A 17953-nucleotide genomic window follows, 5' to 3' on the forward strand; every position below is an offset into this window, starting at 1 on the left:
CTTCAATAAAAACTAATGTGTTCAAACTAAACTAAAATCTAACTTGATAAATGCAGAGAAAGAAAAAAAAAAAAAAAAGAAAAAAAAAAATCAACATTTCAGTCCAAATATGGGGAATATTTAAAGCCCATGACATAAAATTTTAACAGCCTTCTGTCTGTACCGTCTTGACTTTTTTGCTCGTTTATCACTTTCGCTTTTATTCTCGTGCATTGACTCATTTGCTAAGCTGAACAGCTAATCAGAGTTCTCTCTCACTGACGGCCAGACGCCCATTTAACATGCTGAATCAGCCCAAAAAAAACAGACGCCATCCAACTAGAGCTGAAGGTGTGGAACTTGGGGTCAGCTTGGTGTGTCCTGGCCTAACAGCCCCAAATATATGTCCAGCGAAATTGAACAAACAAGTTTGACATTTCAAATTAAATCTGACCACAATGAAGTTTGTATGGTGTTCATTTCAGAGGTTCGCAATAGCGCAAACTTTCACTGGCTGTTAAATACCTTTAAACTGCCACTGGTCCAAGATGATTATGTAGTGGACAGGTGTGCTCAGGGGCTTCACCTTCTTTGACATGGAAATAGTTATAATTGAAATTCTGGTTTCTGAAATTGAAGAACTGATAAATGTAAAATCTGTATTTCTTTCAAGTTTAAAAGGTACATTTTTGCTCCCGAGGAAAATATGTAGAAACCAGAGTTAATTGTGGTTTTAAAATACACTTTATTGAGGAGTTTACACTTGCATAGAATCAGATATAGTATAAAATATGCACATTTTGGCATCCTGTCTGAGGAGAGGGCTGCGAGATCAGAATTAGGCCTGAACTCAAAGCACTCCCTCCCTTATCCCTGACTGGGATAGAAGTAATCGAGAGTGAGGAGTTGGGGTGGAGGAAGGATGCTGGAAAAACTGTTGTGGAACAAAGGTAAGTTGGCTCCTCTCACACTGAGTAGATTATCTGAACGCACTCCTCCCGAATATTGTTAATAAAACATGTCAGAACATGACAAATTTCTTTATAAAAATATTTATAATGATACTATTTTCTACATCAAAATATGCATGATTTAACATGAGAAAAATCCTTTTCAGTCTTTTTCCTTCAAATAAATAAATTAAAAAAAAGATATATTTCTTAGTTTCTGCATGTTCTAACAGGTGATAGTTTGTGTTGCCTGACAATATTATTAATATTATGGGTTTTGTCTATTAGTAATGCACATTTGGCAGTAGCTTGAGTTGACAGTAGCAGTAGCTTGATTCTAAACTAGTTATAAAATGAATAAATAAATAAAAGACATCCGTATTTTTCACTGAATTCGAGCACTTTTTACTGGATCTCACCACTTTTTAGTGGTCGCTTGATCGAGACAATCAGCGATTAAACGCATCTGCTCTAGTAAGCTCAAGCTGCTGTTTGAGCAGAGCGAATAAATGGTCCGTGTGGCACGGTTCAAACGAGTAGTGCAGTTTCTTTCTGCTTGAAGTGCATAAACATTATATCGAACATTATACAAACTTTTGTTATTGTATCGAGAAATTATAGTGATAATTATCGTTATTGCTTCATCACCCAGTCCTAACTGTTATTTTTGTTGTCGTGTTACAAGTGTGCAGTACATTGCTTATTTACATAAAATCCCAGCAGCATGGGTGGCGTCGTTAGAACTTCCATTTACCCCAAAGCAAAATAAATAAATAAAATTCTTGGCCTGAGAGTACATCTGGGCCTTGAGGCCAAATATTTGTCAGTGACAGAAGTTTAACATGAGTAATTGTTAAAAGAAAATAATTTGATTTTCAAGTACAACTGCTTTTACAACACGCATAAATGTAATGACCAACAAACTACTCTCAATTCTGAAATGTTTGTTAAAGTACTATGGACCAAGCTGCAGTTTCACCTGAGAGACAAAACAACCTACTGTAAATAAAGTTGCCATGTATCATACAATGGGGCCATGGTTTAACAAATCCCTGTTACTATAGTTCATTCATTCCTATAAAGGAAAAACTTAAAATAAGGCCAGTAACCAGGAAGTTATCAGCATGTAGATCTGGGATGGGAAATGTCAGCCGCTGTCATGCAGAGTTAAGCTCCAACTCTAAACAAACAATACTGAACAAGCAAAAAAAATGTCTTCAGGAATACTAAGGCTACAGGCAGTTGAGTTTTATTAATAAGGGTTGGAGCGAAACTCTGCAGGACAGCAGCTAGCACCCCAAGACCAACGTTGCGCATCCCTGATCTACATGCTTTCAAGTTTCTGGATTTATTGAAGTTTTTCCTCATAGGAATGAATGTTATTCCTATAACTATAGTAATAGGGATTTGTTAAACCACGGCCAGATGTAATCACTCAGACGGTGAGACAGGTGACACAGATTTACCTATCTACAAAACAATACTTTTGCTAAACCCAGAAATGATCTTTCCAATCAATTAGTATATAAACCAGTTTGTTTCCTCCTCAAAATATTTGCCATTTATTGCAGCTTGCATCTATGGTACAGTTCTATCAAAAACAAACAGGATGCTTAATATTTGAACTTACCGTCACCGACTTCAGAGTCATACCGTGATAAGTTCCCATAGTGTCAATTTTGAAACCCTCCGTTTCTGTTTAAAAAAAAAACAAAAAAAAAACACTTTACATTTTTTTTAAAGTAACATTTCACTCTTAAGTAAGCCTTCTTTTCAGGGGCTTCATTACATAGATAATGATACATTTAAGGACCTCTTTACAAATTTCAGTTTCCCAAACCCCTAGAGTTCTCCAACAGGTCACCCAGCCAATGATTTAAAAGGAAATGAGGAATTTTTTTTTTATATATATATATATATATCTCTGTGCATATACTCTATTACAAAATAAAAATGTTTTATTTGCTGCTGCATTACCATTCAGTCGACATGGTTGGTGCTTCAAGGGTCAAAACCAACTTACCTTCTTTCCCTTTAAATCTCTCCTGATCGTATCTGTTGTAGGCAGCTGGGACTGGCTGTTTATTTCTTGTTGCTGGATCCTATAGGGTGAAGAAAAAAAAAAAATTGGAGTGCATACATAATAAATAGAGTGATTAGAGTGCCACTAGACATTTTAAATATGGTACACCAAGGCTGCATGATAATCAAAATAAAATCGATAGTGCAATATGGCTTTGTGAAGGCATCAATTTACTTAAACATATGCGCCATCAAAGTGTCTGAGTGAACCACAGCAGTGTTCATTTACACGCATGAGCTCATGATACAATACAGTTTCAACATCTCAGAGCGGCTTGTTTCATGTACTGTGAATCGAGTGGTTCTGAAATGCTGAGACACTGAACAATGCAGCGCTTCATATTTGGTGGCAATAAAGGCATTCCCCCTGTATCTCTCACTCTAAATTACAGCAGTTTATAATGATAAAAGGTTGGAGACAAAATGCCTGTCTTTTGCTGCTAATTACTTATTTCTTCACTCTTGTTACTTGTAATGTATTGTGGCTAACCCTGCTTCAGAGTAAAAAGTCGTTTTTTAGCGTTTCAATTTCATGCAGCCACCCATGTACATTTTTTTTTCCAAGAGCAATTATTCCAATATGACAAGGACAATACGTAAACTACAGTCAAATGTTTGGACACACTTTGGAAAAAAAAAACTTTAGAATAGTGGTGAGTTATTACATTTAGAAGGTTTGGACAGACATAATGTAATATTATACATATATAAAACTTTTGGCCTTCATCAGCCTGCGTTCCGCTATTATTTAAAGCAAAACGGGATCATGTTTCAAATACTAATAAAGAGCTCTTTGAAGCGCCATCAACAAAACATCTATTTTTACACAAAGCTGAAAAGGAAACAAACCACAAACAGACATTCTCATGTTGTTGAAACAGCTTGGTTGTGTACTTACCACCTGAGTTTGGTTTTGAGTCTGTCTCTGTTCAGGGGCTCGACCTTCCTCCCGCGCCTTCACTGATTGTAGGATGGCAAATATATTTTTGGAGAAGTTCTACAACACCAAAATATCATGTTCAGGAGATAATATTTAAAAAAAATAAATAAATTATACTTGTCTTTTTCTTTTGTGCACAATTGATTGTATAGTGGAAAAAACAAAAAAACCCACAAAAAACATGACAACCAAGTTCATTATTTTTTTTTATAATTTTTTTTTTTTTTTTAAAGCACATTATTTTTAAAAAGTGCTACAATTATTGGAGTATGTTAATTCTCTAGGTCTGCTACACACTGAAAACGTGCTCCAACCTCACTGGGAACAATAAACTGAAAGTGACAACACAAGAAAAAAAAAAAAATCTTCATATATTTAGGATAGTGCCTAAGTGTTTTTCAATGGTTAAATTCTAAAATACAACATTATGTTCCCTCAAACTGCAAAATGTGGTTATGATCTCATCAGATGTACACATTGGCTACATTTACATGCACCCAAATAATCCATTTGTAATCGGATTGAAAAACATTCATGCAAACACCTTGATACGATTGAGCTCGATCCAAATTAAATTTCGATCGGATTGGAAGGCATGGTTTATTCCTTTTCTAATCCGATCCAACAGCAAAAAATGACCATGTAAACGCTTGAATCCAACTACTTTCTCAATCGTATTCAAAGTCGTGTTGTCATATGCAATGTTGACACGCATTACGCAGTGCGCAAGTTCACGTTCACGTCTTTAGTTGTAAAGATATATGCCAACAGGCGGGGAGATGGGTCATAATCAAGCGGCAACCTCCCCCTTTCTCTCGTGAAGCCAATACGGAAGTAACTTAAACTGCGATTCATCGACTGGCCGCTAGGGACAGGCTCCAAAAGAGAGCAGAATCTCAGAGTCCCATGTTAAATTGGCCAAGTTTATAGCAGAAAAAAAAAAACATTTTTACAAATGGTTTTGGTCTATACTGCTATTTTTGCCCTTCATGACAACTCTGAGGGGGGTGAATTTTTTTATACCTTATCAGTTTAAATTATATTAAGCCTTAAAGTTCTGCATAATTAAGGGCGTGGTCACTTGAGTGACAGGTAGAGTGCGCTGCTGTCTGTGAGCTGTCATGTTACCTCAGCTGCCGCTGAATTTGGCATCTCAGCCGTTTTTGTGCTTTTTTTCTCGATTATTTTATACAATTATAAAATATGGCTTGCTGCATAATATTCGAGATGTGTGTCGTAGATGTGCATGCATGCGGAAGAGACAGAACACACGTTGTTGGATCGTGGCATTGGCTGAAAGTTGATTGGGAGATTTACTACAATGACAATACCAGGAGGATATACAACTCTGACAGCACTGCTTGGATATTATAACTAAAACTGCTGCACTATTTGGAAAAAAATATACTTTGGACACAGGCTCATTTGTTTGTTAGATACGATCGCTGCTCAGATTGCATCATTTCTTGAACGATGACAGAGAGCAGATCATTCAGAAGAAATGTGAAATCTTTTTTTTTGTTTTGCAATGGACATTTATATTTTACCCAAGTGCCACAGATTGGATTCATCTCGCGATCTCTATTATAAAAGGTATGAAGTCCCATTTGATGTTCCATGTTATTTGCACACCCAACACTACTGGTGTTGGAGCATCTATATCTTAAAAAAACACCGTAAATTGACAGTAAACCTTTAGAACTTTCTGATGTTAAAACTTATCTTTATTAATAATTTAGATAGTATCTAGATAGATAGCTCCTTTGCTTGCTAACGTGGTCACGTCGAGCTAGGCGGGCGTGGTTTCAGCAACCAATCACATCAGCTCTTTGCCCATTTTCAGTTATCCGGGAGTGACGTGCGGTGATGCGCAGCTAAGATGGCCACGGCCTCATTTTCGCTTCAAAACTGCTGTTCAGAACTCTATGGGTGACGTCACGGACGCTACGTCCATATTTTTTTACAGTCTATGGTCATAATATTGGAAATCTTTCCGTTTTAAAACAAGAAGGGGAGCCAATGGATACTAGTGTTGTCAAAAGTACCGACTTCGGTACCTAGTCAGTACTGAAATTTTAAAAACGTGACGCTCTGAGTGCTGTTGAGTGGATTCGTATTTATCTCTGATTGGCCGTTGTTTTCACGGCTCATCGGATATGTCTGTGATAGGCTTCAATGATCAACGCTGTAAAAACGCTGTAAATAGTCATCAATTAATCTCTTCACTAAGCGCTTACACAGATACACACGGGAGCGTTTGAAAGCAGGCGTCTATCGCGGATCAGTTCACTGTTAGACACCTGCTTTCAAACGCTCGCGCTCCCACTTTCAAAACGCTTTCAAATTCAAACACTTCCGTGTGCTTTCAAATGCTCCCACGCGCTGATCATTGTATCCAATCACAGGCATATCCGATGAGCGCGTCAACACAATGGCCAATCAGAGATGTTTATGAATCCGCTCAACAGCGCTCAAAGCATCACGTTTTTAAAATTTCAGCACTTTTGACAACACTAATGGATACACAAAGCAATGTGCAAATTTTGCACAAGAGTTATGCCAGTGAAAAAGTCTCAACCTCAGTCAGTATTCAGAAAGTCAAAGTAAAAAAATTACAGAGCTGTCTGACGTTGCATTAAAGGAGCATATTCTGCATATAACAATTACAACATAATATGCTATATATATATATATATATATATATATTTATTCTCTTATGGCCGCACATATAGGCTAGTGAAACAAATGAGAATAATATTTCGTGTTAAACAGGTTGTTTTTCTAAAGTCGGTGCTTGAAGTAAAACTGCGCTTAATTTTCATTGATGACTGCAGTGTTAGGAAATATTATACACTCTTAATTTTAATTATAATTATTATATTATATTATACAATAATTTATAATTCATTGTATAATAGACCTAAAAAATGTTTAAAACATTTTCAAAGATGGCTAATAGCTTAATCTTTTATTATCCTCACAGTATGTCAGTTATGTGGTGATGCGCTATGAAACTGCGGGACAAAAAATTAATATTAATTTTATAATAAAAATAATAATAATAATAATAATAACAATAACAATAACAATAATAATAATAATAATAATAATAATAATAGAGGCCTAACCTAATAGTAATAATAGACGAAGAATGTAACAGGCCTATATTAATTGGAAATACCTAATCCTCTTAATATTGCCAATATTTGAGGCTTTTGACAATATCTCTGGCTACCGTCAATAAGTGATCAACGGCAAAAAATAATGATGAGCTCTGTTGGTGTCACGTCCATGGCAACTTCTTGATTCTGTTACAGTATTTTTCACAAATAAAGTAACCGTTTAAAAATATAATGAATATTTGAATAAAAAGGAAGTAAACAACAGGGCACCCAATAATCTGGTAAGTTTGTGTGCACTGGGAATAATTTTCTCAAATAAAGACAAGGTAATACTAATTTTACATACAGCATACAGTAAAAAAAGGGTCTCCAGTGAAGCTGAACTCTACTCCTGTCCGCATTCACGGACCAACTGTCACATACCGAAACACATTAATGCAGGCTAATACATACTTCAGAGATCTCACAGCTGGATTCGATTAAATCTGCAAGGTTTGTGAAATTATTAGATAGTCAGATTTATTATTGTTTGCCTTTGTTACTAATAATATAAAAGCAAACTATTCTTTTTTTGCATACTGTTTACTGTCTTTAAAAGGAACACTCCACTTTTTTTGAAAATAGGCTCTTTTTCCAACTCCCCTAGAGTTAAACAGTTGAGTTTTACCGTTTTTGAATCTATTCAGCCGATCTCCAGTTCTGGCGGTACCACTTTTAGCATAGCTTAGCATAGTTTATTGAACCTGATTAGACCGTTAGCATCTCGCTAAAAAATGACCATTACACTGCGTTCCAAATTATTATGCAAGTGACATATCAGTAAGATTTCAGTAGAATAAACATTTAGATTTTAGTTTTTCTAAGAAAATGTATGTTTGTTTATTTATCCATGTCTTTTTAGATAACTGGTATCAATCTCAGACAAAATAATTTGCCAGGTCTACTTAAGTCCATGGAAACCCTACTTAGAGGCTGTTCCGCATTAAGCAAGTCACAGTTCTCATGCCATATGGGGAGGAAGAAAGATCTTTCTGAAGATGAAAAGCATGAAATGGTCCAATGTTGTGCAAAAGGCATGAAAATAATATTTAGTGAAACTGAATGCAGATTATTGAATTATCATAAGATTTCTGAGTGATTTAGAGCACAGCAGAACTCTGTCAGATAAAGGCTTATTAATGAAAGTTGCTGTCAAAAAAATGAATTGTATTAAAAGGGCAGCTATAAAAAGCCAGTGTTGAGCAGCAAACAGGTATTTGAAGCTTCTGGTGTCTCTGGAGTCTCAAGAAGCTCTCCATGCAGGCTGCCAGTTGTGCTTAAAGATGCATTTTAGACACCACTAACCAAACCAAACAAAGAGAAACATTTACAGTGGGTGTAGAAATACATTTTCAAACTTTTTTTTATTGCTGTGGTGTTTTCTTGCAGCATGGGATAGTGCATTGTATTTCAAAAGGCACTATCCTCCTTTTTATATCATAGCTGGAAATGGCCAGTTATGAACTTCACATATCTTGCAAAAGTCATTTTAATACCCTCAGAGACCCTAAAGGGACCTTCCATCTCACTTCCCAATATTCCAGCCCAAATCATCACTCTCTAACTCCTTGCTGACATCGCAGTCTTGTTGGAAAGTGGTGGCCATTTACCAACCATCCAGAAATCCATCCATTTAGACCATCTATTGTAGTACGGCATTAGTCAGTGAATAAAACTATTTACAAATAAATCTTCATGTATTTCTAAACCCACTGTAAATGTTTCTCTTTGTGAGCTTTGGTTTGGAGTGGCTGAAATGCATCTTTATGCACAACTGCCAGCCTGCATGGAGAGCTTCTCAAGACTCCAGAGACACCAGCAGCTTCAAATACCTGTTTGCTGCTCAACACTGGCTTTTTATAATAGCTGCCCTTTTAATACAATTGATTTTTTTGACAGGAACTTTCATTAATAAGCCTTTATCTGACCGAGGTCTGCTGTGCTCTAAATCACTCACAAATCTTATGATAATTCGATAATCTCCATTCAGTTTTCAGAAAATATCATGCCTTTTGCACAACATTGCACCATTTCATGCTTTTCATCTTCAGAAAGATCTTTCTTCCTCCCCATATTGCATGAGAACTGTGACTTGTTTAATAATGTGGAACAACCTCCAAGTAGGGTTTCCATAGACCTGGCAAATTATTTTGTCTGAGATTGATACCAGTTATCTAAAAAGACATGGATAACTAAATGAACAAACATTTTCTTAGAAAAACTAATATGTGAATGTTTATTCTACTGAAATCTTACTGATATGTCACTTGCATAATAATTTGGAATGCAGTGTAAAGGAAAAAAAAGTGTTTTGATATTTTTCCTATTTAAAACTTGACTCTTCTGTAGTTAAATCGTGTACTAAGACCTAAGGAAAATTAAAAGTTTCGATTTTCTAGGCCAATATAGCTAGGAACTATACTCCCATTTCAGCATAATAATCAAGGAACTTTGCTGCCATATCAGGGGTGCAGCAGGCGCAATGATATTAAGCAGCGTCTTTCACAAATGTCTCCATGGTTGCAAGGCACGCTGCCTGTGCAATCAGGGGGTCACAGGCACTGCGTAATAATATCCTTGATTATTACACCGGAATGAGAGTATAGTTCCTAGCCATATCGGCCTAGAAAATCACAACTTATTTTCCGTCAGTCTTAGTACACAATGTAACTATAGAAGATTCAAGTTTTAAATAGGAAAAATATCAAAACTCTTTGGTCATTTGAGCGAGATGCTAACTCCTTTCAGGATTCAATGAACCGCTAAGCTATGCTAAAAGTGGTACCGCCAGACCCAGAGATCGGCTGAATGGATTCAAAAACGGTAAAACTCAACTGTTTAACTCTAGGGGAGTTGCAAAATAAGCCTATTTTCAAAAAAAGTGGAGTGTCCTTTAACAGTTCTATCTAATAACGTATTAAGATATGATTGTTAAACAGTCCATAAACCAATGAAGACTTAAGCCTTGTCCAAATACCCACACTTGCGGTCTTTGCACTTGACCACTTGTCTACTTACATGACGTATTTCCTGTATTTGGCCCAAGTGTTCAAGTGGGCATTAAGACCGCAAGTGTGTGTAGAATGTTTGATTGCCCGATGGGAAACACTTATAGTCTTGCAAAAAAAAAAAAAAAAAAAAAAAGTTTACAGCTTTTTTGTTTTAATTATTATTTTCAATACTCTACATTTTAAAATACACTCCTAAATGTCTGTTCAGTGGTCGCTATGTAACTAACAACAGAAGACACCATTTTAAAATTGTGGTGCTTCTTTTTGTGATAAAAAGCAGTTGCAATTGTACAAAATACATAGCCCACTCATGTTTGCATCAATAAAATGCGCAACACTTTATATTTTACTACCAAATTATATGTATTATATAATTAATTTAACTTAGTCGTATGTTTTTCTTGACACCTTGTGATTTCGGGGCATGTGAGTTCCTGAACATAATGCAAGATGGGATACGCTCCGAAGCGATATTCAAGATAGTGTGGGTTTAGTGTGCATTAAGGGCACTGTACTTGGGCTTTTAAGACATGGGAGAGTCTTGCGCACTTACTTCTTGTCGCGTGCACGAGCTCTCAAGTGCCCAAGACCGCAAGTGTGGGTATTTGGACGAGGCATGAGAATGCGAGAGATTATGTGATTATGCTGCTTTCCAGACAGATTGGAATTTGGATTTTTTTCCCACCTCCTTATAGGAAATAACGTCTGGAACACCACTCAGAGTCAGACATTCACCGTGTGAACTCGAGGGTACATAAATCAACCCTGACCTCAGCGAGACGTCATTTGACCTAACTTACAAGATGTTGGCAAGTCCGCTTCCAATGAGCATAAACGTAAAAACAAACTTTAACATAAGACGTTAAGTTTATGTAATGATATACTTCATTTTTGCTTTTTGTCTACCGTTTCAAAGCGTTTTTACATTTTTTTTTATTCTGTTTTTGGCATAATTGACATAAAACAGGATATGCTCCCATTGTGTCATGGCGACATCATTTGGCCAACATGTGAACATGACGTGAGATGACTGGAACTCGTTGAAGTGGGACGTTTATTTTGGGATATTCCCAGGTCCAACTTTGTCTCAAAAGCTGCATTAGGCACTGCTGTTTTAACACAATTGCCAATCAGAACAAATTAGCCAATGTCAATATTTATTATTATTTTTTTTTAAATTAGAACTATTCCTCTAACCTTGCCGCTGCTCTGTAAAATCGTCGTCCTTGTCCGCCACACTCTTTCTCGGCTCACAATGTCTCTAGTCACGTCTACTTCTGCATCCACAAAGCTTCTCTGTTTCTGGGTGATGTCATCGTCCAGGTCAGGCTTGATAGTAGAGCGCTTCTTGGCCATGATTTTAGCTTTGATAGCAGCGATCTTCTCCACAGACATGGCTTCTGACAGAGACCTTAGATCAGCAGAAGTATGATTAGCTAAGACTTACAGCCTCAATTTAGGAGAAATAAGCAGTTAAAGGCCCCGGTATACTTTAAACAAAATTGAAAAACGAACTGATGTGATGTCATTTCGAACAAAACCAAGCCAAAACGAAGGTAGTTTTGTGTTCTTTTTGGAAGTTCGAAACATATTGCCAAAGCGAATTTTCAGGTAAAGTTCGCTCCAGCTGCAAAACACCTTCATACTACCATTGGTCAGTGACGATAATAGAGGAGGTGTGCACTGAGGCTCCGCCTTCTCTCGCATCGAACGCGTCTGACTAACTTCATGTGTTGAGTTTGTCGAGGTAAGAGCTCTGCGGGTGAAAACATGAACACACTGGATAGCCGCTTTATAGTACAAAAGGAAGTTGTGCTTTTAAAAAAAAAAAAAAAAAAAAAGGAGGCACTGACACTGTTTTTCATGTTTGATACTGTAAAGCTGCTTGATTTTAAGCAATCTATTAAATAAAGTGCTATATGAAGACGTGACTGGAGTGCTAATTTGCAGAGCTCGTGCTAACATTCCCATGTTGTTATGAACAGACGCATTTCTTATGCTTTCTATAATAAATGCTTGCTGTTTTCTCATTTTTGTTGTGTTTATTTTGTTACTGAGAAGAAAGTGCACGGCACATATTTACATATTCATCTAACCGTTGCTCTCAGCAGTGTGGGCGGCGCTAGATGTTGATTACATTATACCGCTGGTCAAGCATTTCAAACTTCGTTTTACCCCTAAACAAAGAACGAAAAAGAACTTAATTTGAAGTATACTGGGGCCTTAAGGGTCACAACTAAAGAGTGTTGCATGCCTCCTTCAACTTTCGACTATATTCAATGTTAGAGGTAGACCGATGCCGATATTTAGAAATCAGGACAGCCGGTGGCTGATATGTGAAGCCAATTTTTTTGGCCGATATGTTTGGCCGATTCACCAGATTCAAACGCTTATTCACCCGGAGTTGCCCGGTAACTTTTTATGAATTTTGACAATGCATGGATGGGAGAATGTAACGTGTCTTAGTGCGATCATCAAATCGTAACAGTTATGATATAATTATAGAAAAATTGTCTGCCGCGCTGTATGGAGTAAAAATGCTTTCAGCTTTGATTCACAGAAAATGTTGCTCTTCAAGTGCTGTGTGTTTGAGTCGCTTATCATTTGAATTTAGGAACGCAACATGCACCAAATATCTGTACTCAGAGTGTAGTTTATAAATCTGCTCTATAAATCTATAAATCTCAAAGAAGAATATCTTCCTGCATCTCCCTGTGGTTTTCTGTCAAATAAAAGCTCTAGGATTTAACGTTTGACCATTTAACCATTTTCTTCTCCTCTCTTTTTCCATACAGGAGACAGTGTGTAACACACTGTCGTAAATTGTCACGTGAACAAGCAAATCCACAACAAAAGATTTTAAAAATAAATAAATAAATAAAATCATAAAACTAATTAGACATTTTTAATTTGGTAAAGTATTTAGATATGTCTAGGTCAAAGTGTCATCTAAAATGAGACCTCTCATTAATAAAAATAAGACTTTGAGCTTAAATTTTAAAAATCAAATTTAAAGCTTTTAAAGACGTGAAAGGCAATATCCGAAAATCTTAAAAGGGCCACATTAAAACAATTGATCAGTTTCAGCATACCTGATCTGATCCGTCTGCACAATGCTTTCCTTATGACCCTCGAGACGAGCCGCCAGACGCTCCTTATCCAGTCGCACACGCTCTTCATCCTGAGAATCAAAAGCAAAGATTTTAGATGAAAAGCAAATAAATACTTGTTAGTTTTAAAATGTTTCTTACCTCAACCCTAGGTTTTTTTGCCTCTGACGACACTTCATCTGCTGCCCTTTTAACTGTTAAAACAATTGTAATTTTAAATGAGTGATTCTTCAGTTTGACTACTTCAAATCTTTAAAGATTAAATTTCTCCAAACTATGTTTCAGACTTTTAACACATGCCCTGGAATAAAGACCTAAATAAAATAACAAGAAAATGCTCAAAAAAGAAAAATCCACACACCTTGTGTTGGCCTTTGTAGACCAATCTCAATGGGCGCACTTCTGTCAATACTCGTCGATGATGCTGTAAAATTTAATCAAATACAACTTTAATTACAAACCAAAAAATTATGTTGCTTTAGTAATGAGCTTGAATACTGTAATGTCTGATTTCTCATCACACTTACAGCTTTCTCCATTGAGATAGGACAGCAAGTCTTTTCTGTCGGGTCGTCTTACAACAGGGATGTTCTCTGTCTGCAATCAGAGAAACGGGTTTAGCTTTTACTTTCCAATCACCTGTGCAAAACGTGCACACAAACTAATTTATAAAAAATATTATGGGTGAATCGCATTGTTGCATTACAGCAAACAACTGACTTTTAAGAGGGGCAAAATTTAAAATACCTAAGTATCATGATGCCGCAAACAACACCACAATATCGTACTACACACACACAAAAAAAGTAGTACATTAAGCAAAAAAATGTGTGGTATAAGTGAGGGGTTTTCAAACTGGCTCCAGGGACACGCAGGGGGCCATAAGGTCAGTGGAAATGTTTCGAGGGGGAAAAAAGTGTTAATAAATGTTTTAAAGACTAAAATAAATGATTAAAAAGAAAAAGATTAAAATGAATAAAACTAGATTTAAAGTTTCTCTCAATCGCTTTGGCTCAATACAATAAAATTAGATCTCTGAACAGTTCACATCAGATTTGGATTTCTTATTGATTTAAGCAAATTGCATGTGTTTTGGCACATGTGTGCAAAAAAAAAGAGCAAGTACAACCGTCTACAATTTGCAAAAATAATTGCATGTGGCTTCTTGATCAAAACTGATGAGTTGATTCTCAGTGAAATTGTCGAACTCTTCACAATTTCTAAACATTCTTTCATCATGTGAGCCATTACATGCAAAATTATCCATTCAGTTGACAAAATCTGTCAGACATGCATGTATATTCCATAAATATCTGACATGGAATGTAATGTCTGCTAAATTGACCTGCCATTGTAATAAAATAGGAATCACAATCAACCAATGAAGTTTGGAAGCATGGAGTTTGCCCAGCACAATCACTACCATATTGCACATGGAGGAATTTCACAACCCTAAACAGCAACAGCAGTACTGTATAAATACATTTGTCTTCATACAGTACATTCATTTTTGTAGAAATGTTACATGTAAACTGAAAATTCACATGCAGTTGCTTGTTGTGGAAGAGCAATAGGAAGACAGAATGTGTGGTATAAGAATATAAGAATGATAGAAGAATGTGTGGTGGTGATGTTAGGGGAAAACCGTGTGTAATGTGTAAAAATGAACAAGCAACTGTAAATTTTTTAGTTTACATGCACTACTGTAACTTTCTACAAAAATAAATGCACTGTATAAATACAAATGTTCATTTCTTTGTGTACAGTACAGTATTGACTTTTCCTAGTAAATTTTTACCTACTGAAACTGACACCTACGTTCTAGACCAAACTATCATTCTTGTATAGTACAGAAAGCAGTCAGAGTCAACAAAAACATGGCTCACATGATGACAAATAAAATTATTTTGGTGGCATTGGCCAATTTACTGATAATAAATAACTAGGTTTTGAAGCATGAATTAAATCAGTGGTTCTCAAACCTGTTCTGGAGTACCACCAGCTCTGCACATTTCATATGTCTGCGTCTCAATGTGCAAACTATCCTTCCTAAGTATTATGTGACATTAGTAATATTCAATACTGTTTAGGGCGGATAGGATGCACATTTTGGGATGCAGGGTATGTCTCCCTCATCTATCAAACCTGATTCAACTCATGAGCTCATTAGAGACTGTCAGACATAGGACATACAAAATGTGAAGGCCTGGAAATAAGTTACAACATTTTGCAGACATACAATTGAGTTCTGACGTTGTGAAATTTGCACTAACAGTTTAGAGAATGTTAAAACTGTTTAGAAAAACATGCTAAAGCGATTGAGAAAAATTGTACAAACTTGATATCAACGAACAAAATGAATTATAAGAGTTAAAAAAAAAAAACAGATCAATTTTAGGATGTTCCTAAAATATAAATAAATGTATGTGTGTATAATATATATATATATATATATATATATATTATATATTTTTTTTTTTAAACAATCATTTTACTTACTGCAGCTCTCCGCACATAGGACGGGTGAGGAAGATGCACATTGTTGAGCAGGAAAAGAATGGAGTCAAGAGTGTAATACTCTTTAGGCTGTCCTTCTTTTCCAGTTCTGTAATAACATAAAAAAATAATAATAATAAATTATATATACAGACACACACACACGAAACAAGTTTATTTTGTATTTTAGCATTATATCATCATCATGACATCAATGTTAAGTAGGATTGAAAAGTTATGAATATTCTTTTTTGGATTCGTAAATTAATTTGTGGTTCAACATTTTTCAACCCCTACTGTACATGAATAACATCTTTGACAAGTGCTCTCTCTGGTGACACCTATAATTCCCAGACACAAAAAAACAATTGAACTTGCAAGCCAATATTAATTTGACCCTTTCATCAGATACATACATTTTTACTAAAATACATTACAAAACGCAGCAATCGTGTGTGTAACAATCCCATATAGAACACATCACATGAGATCAGGTGGCTTCACTAACATAACATGGTCAGCCGTTTTGAACTCAGTAAACGATTATAGAAACTTATACAAAAGTTTATGGTAGTTCCATGGCATAGTGATAGCATTAGATGGAAACACCATAGTACTTTGAGACATAAATTACCATAATTAGCATATCCATGCACCATGTTATTTACATGTTACTCCAATGTACTTCAAGGTATACCATGTACAAAAAAACATACTTTGCAATTTTTATATTCTATTTTGTGGTACCAAGTTAGTGGCTAGTGTTTGATTGCAAAGTTTTAAACTTTCAACCAGACCAAATTGTAATGGTTCAACAGTAACAAATGAGAAGTTGTTGCGTAGCATCAGTGAAGCCTTCAATGTTGTCTAAGAAATCAACTCAGTGGGTTTAAAGGAACAGCCAAAATGTTAGTTATAATCTATCGGTATTTATATGTGCATTTACACTAGCTTACAGATACAGTACGCCTTCTCCTTTTCATGAACATTTCAACAAACACACGAGTTTCTCCACACGAGTCCATCAGTAGCGCATTAGCAGCTAAAGCAGCTCAGCTGAAAACAACACGAACAACTAAGCAGAACAAGTGCACACATACCCCCAAATGACATAGTTGGTCTTGACATTTTTTGGCCAGGAGAATTCTCCGAAAATAACTTCATCTCCTTTCGCAACGATCTCTTTTTTCTGGATATTGTACTGGCGAAGAACACTCAACACGTCCGCCATGATCGCGCCTCCTCATTACGAGTGTTTTATTTAAGACCCCGCAACTTCTCAGCACAGGGCTGCTTCGAATAGTGCCTATGTAGAATAAATACATTTAAAAGCTTTCTAATCTTATTTGGTGAGCTACAAATGTAGTTTGAAATATATATGCTGATTCAGTAAGGACATTATTCACAGGCGAGTACAAGTTAATGAGATATGCATTAAAAAGTATTTAAGAATCGCATGCACAGGTCAGGCAAGTCCGGGGCATCTAAATCGAGCAGCCTCTGTCAAAGTATCAACTACTAATTTACTGTTATGAACGTTACAAAAAGAATAAAAAAAAGTATTTTATATATATATATATATATATACATATATATATACACTGTATATGTATATATATATATATATATATATAGATATATATATATATATATATATATATATATATATATATATATATATATATATTAACTTGTACTCATTAACTTGTACTCGCCTGTGAATATATGAATATATATATATATATATATATTTTTTTTTTTTTATGTTCATGCAAACAAAAACATAAAATTAATTTTTACATAACTTCAGAAAGACCTTAGTATTTAAGTCTTGTCTTTTCTTATTGATATAATAAGTCTTTATTCATTGTGAGGAAAAATACTGTCAAGTATTCTATTATTTCTTAGTTCCTAATTATCTTCTTATATTAAATTATTTCCAGCCTGTCTTGTTTTCTAAATATTAAAAAAAAAATTCTATTGACACTAGCAACTAACAAAATATCTGTTAGACTGCTACTAATAATATATTCAGTAGTTTGCTAGACTTGATTGCAATAACTGATTGAAAACATGATTGATCAATGTTAAATTCATATTTTACTTTACACAGACTTGCTATGACTGAGTTTCTGAATAGTAACATTTCAGAATAGAATTAATGAGTATCACAAAAAATTACTCTCAAAAGGATCTTTATTAATTTATAATTAATGTGTTATTA

At 35.4% G+C, this 17953-nt stretch overlaps 1 protein-coding gene across 1 annotated transcript in view; it reads right to left on the reverse strand.

Moving 5' to 3' along the window:
* The window catches only part of cdc73 (cell division cycle 73, Paf1/RNA polymerase II complex component, homolog (S. cerevisiae)), a 30884-nt gene extending 13911 nt beyond the window's left edge, over positions 1-16973 (reverse strand). Inside the window, exons 1-10 of the mRNA XM_067362633.1 lie at positions 16830-16973; positions 15733-15838; positions 13761-13830; positions 13595-13657; positions 13375-13427; positions 13216-13304; positions 11321-11534; positions 3910-4008; positions 2953-3031; positions 2560-2624 (exon numbers count right to left, since the gene is read on the reverse strand). Of these exons, the coding sequence (XP_067218734.1) occupies positions 2560-2624; positions 2953-3031; positions 3910-4008; positions 11321-11534; positions 13216-13304; positions 13375-13427; positions 13595-13657; positions 13761-13830; positions 15733-15838; positions 16830-16960 (969 nt within the window). The 5' untranslated portion in view covers positions 16961-16973. The remainder of the gene's footprint in view (positions 1-2559; positions 2625-2952; positions 3032-3909; positions 4009-11320; positions 11535-13215; positions 13305-13374; positions 13428-13594; positions 13658-13760; positions 13831-15732; positions 15839-16829) is intronic.
* Between the last annotated feature and the right edge of the window lie 980 nt (positions 16974-17953).

The sequence above is a fragment of the Chanodichthys erythropterus genome, chromosome 16, assembly GCF_024489055.1.
Source record: "Chanodichthys erythropterus isolate Z2021 chromosome 16, ASM2448905v1, whole genome shotgun sequence".
Taxonomy (NCBI): Eukaryota; Metazoa; Chordata; class Actinopteri; order Cypriniformes; family Xenocyprididae; genus Chanodichthys; species Chanodichthys erythropterus.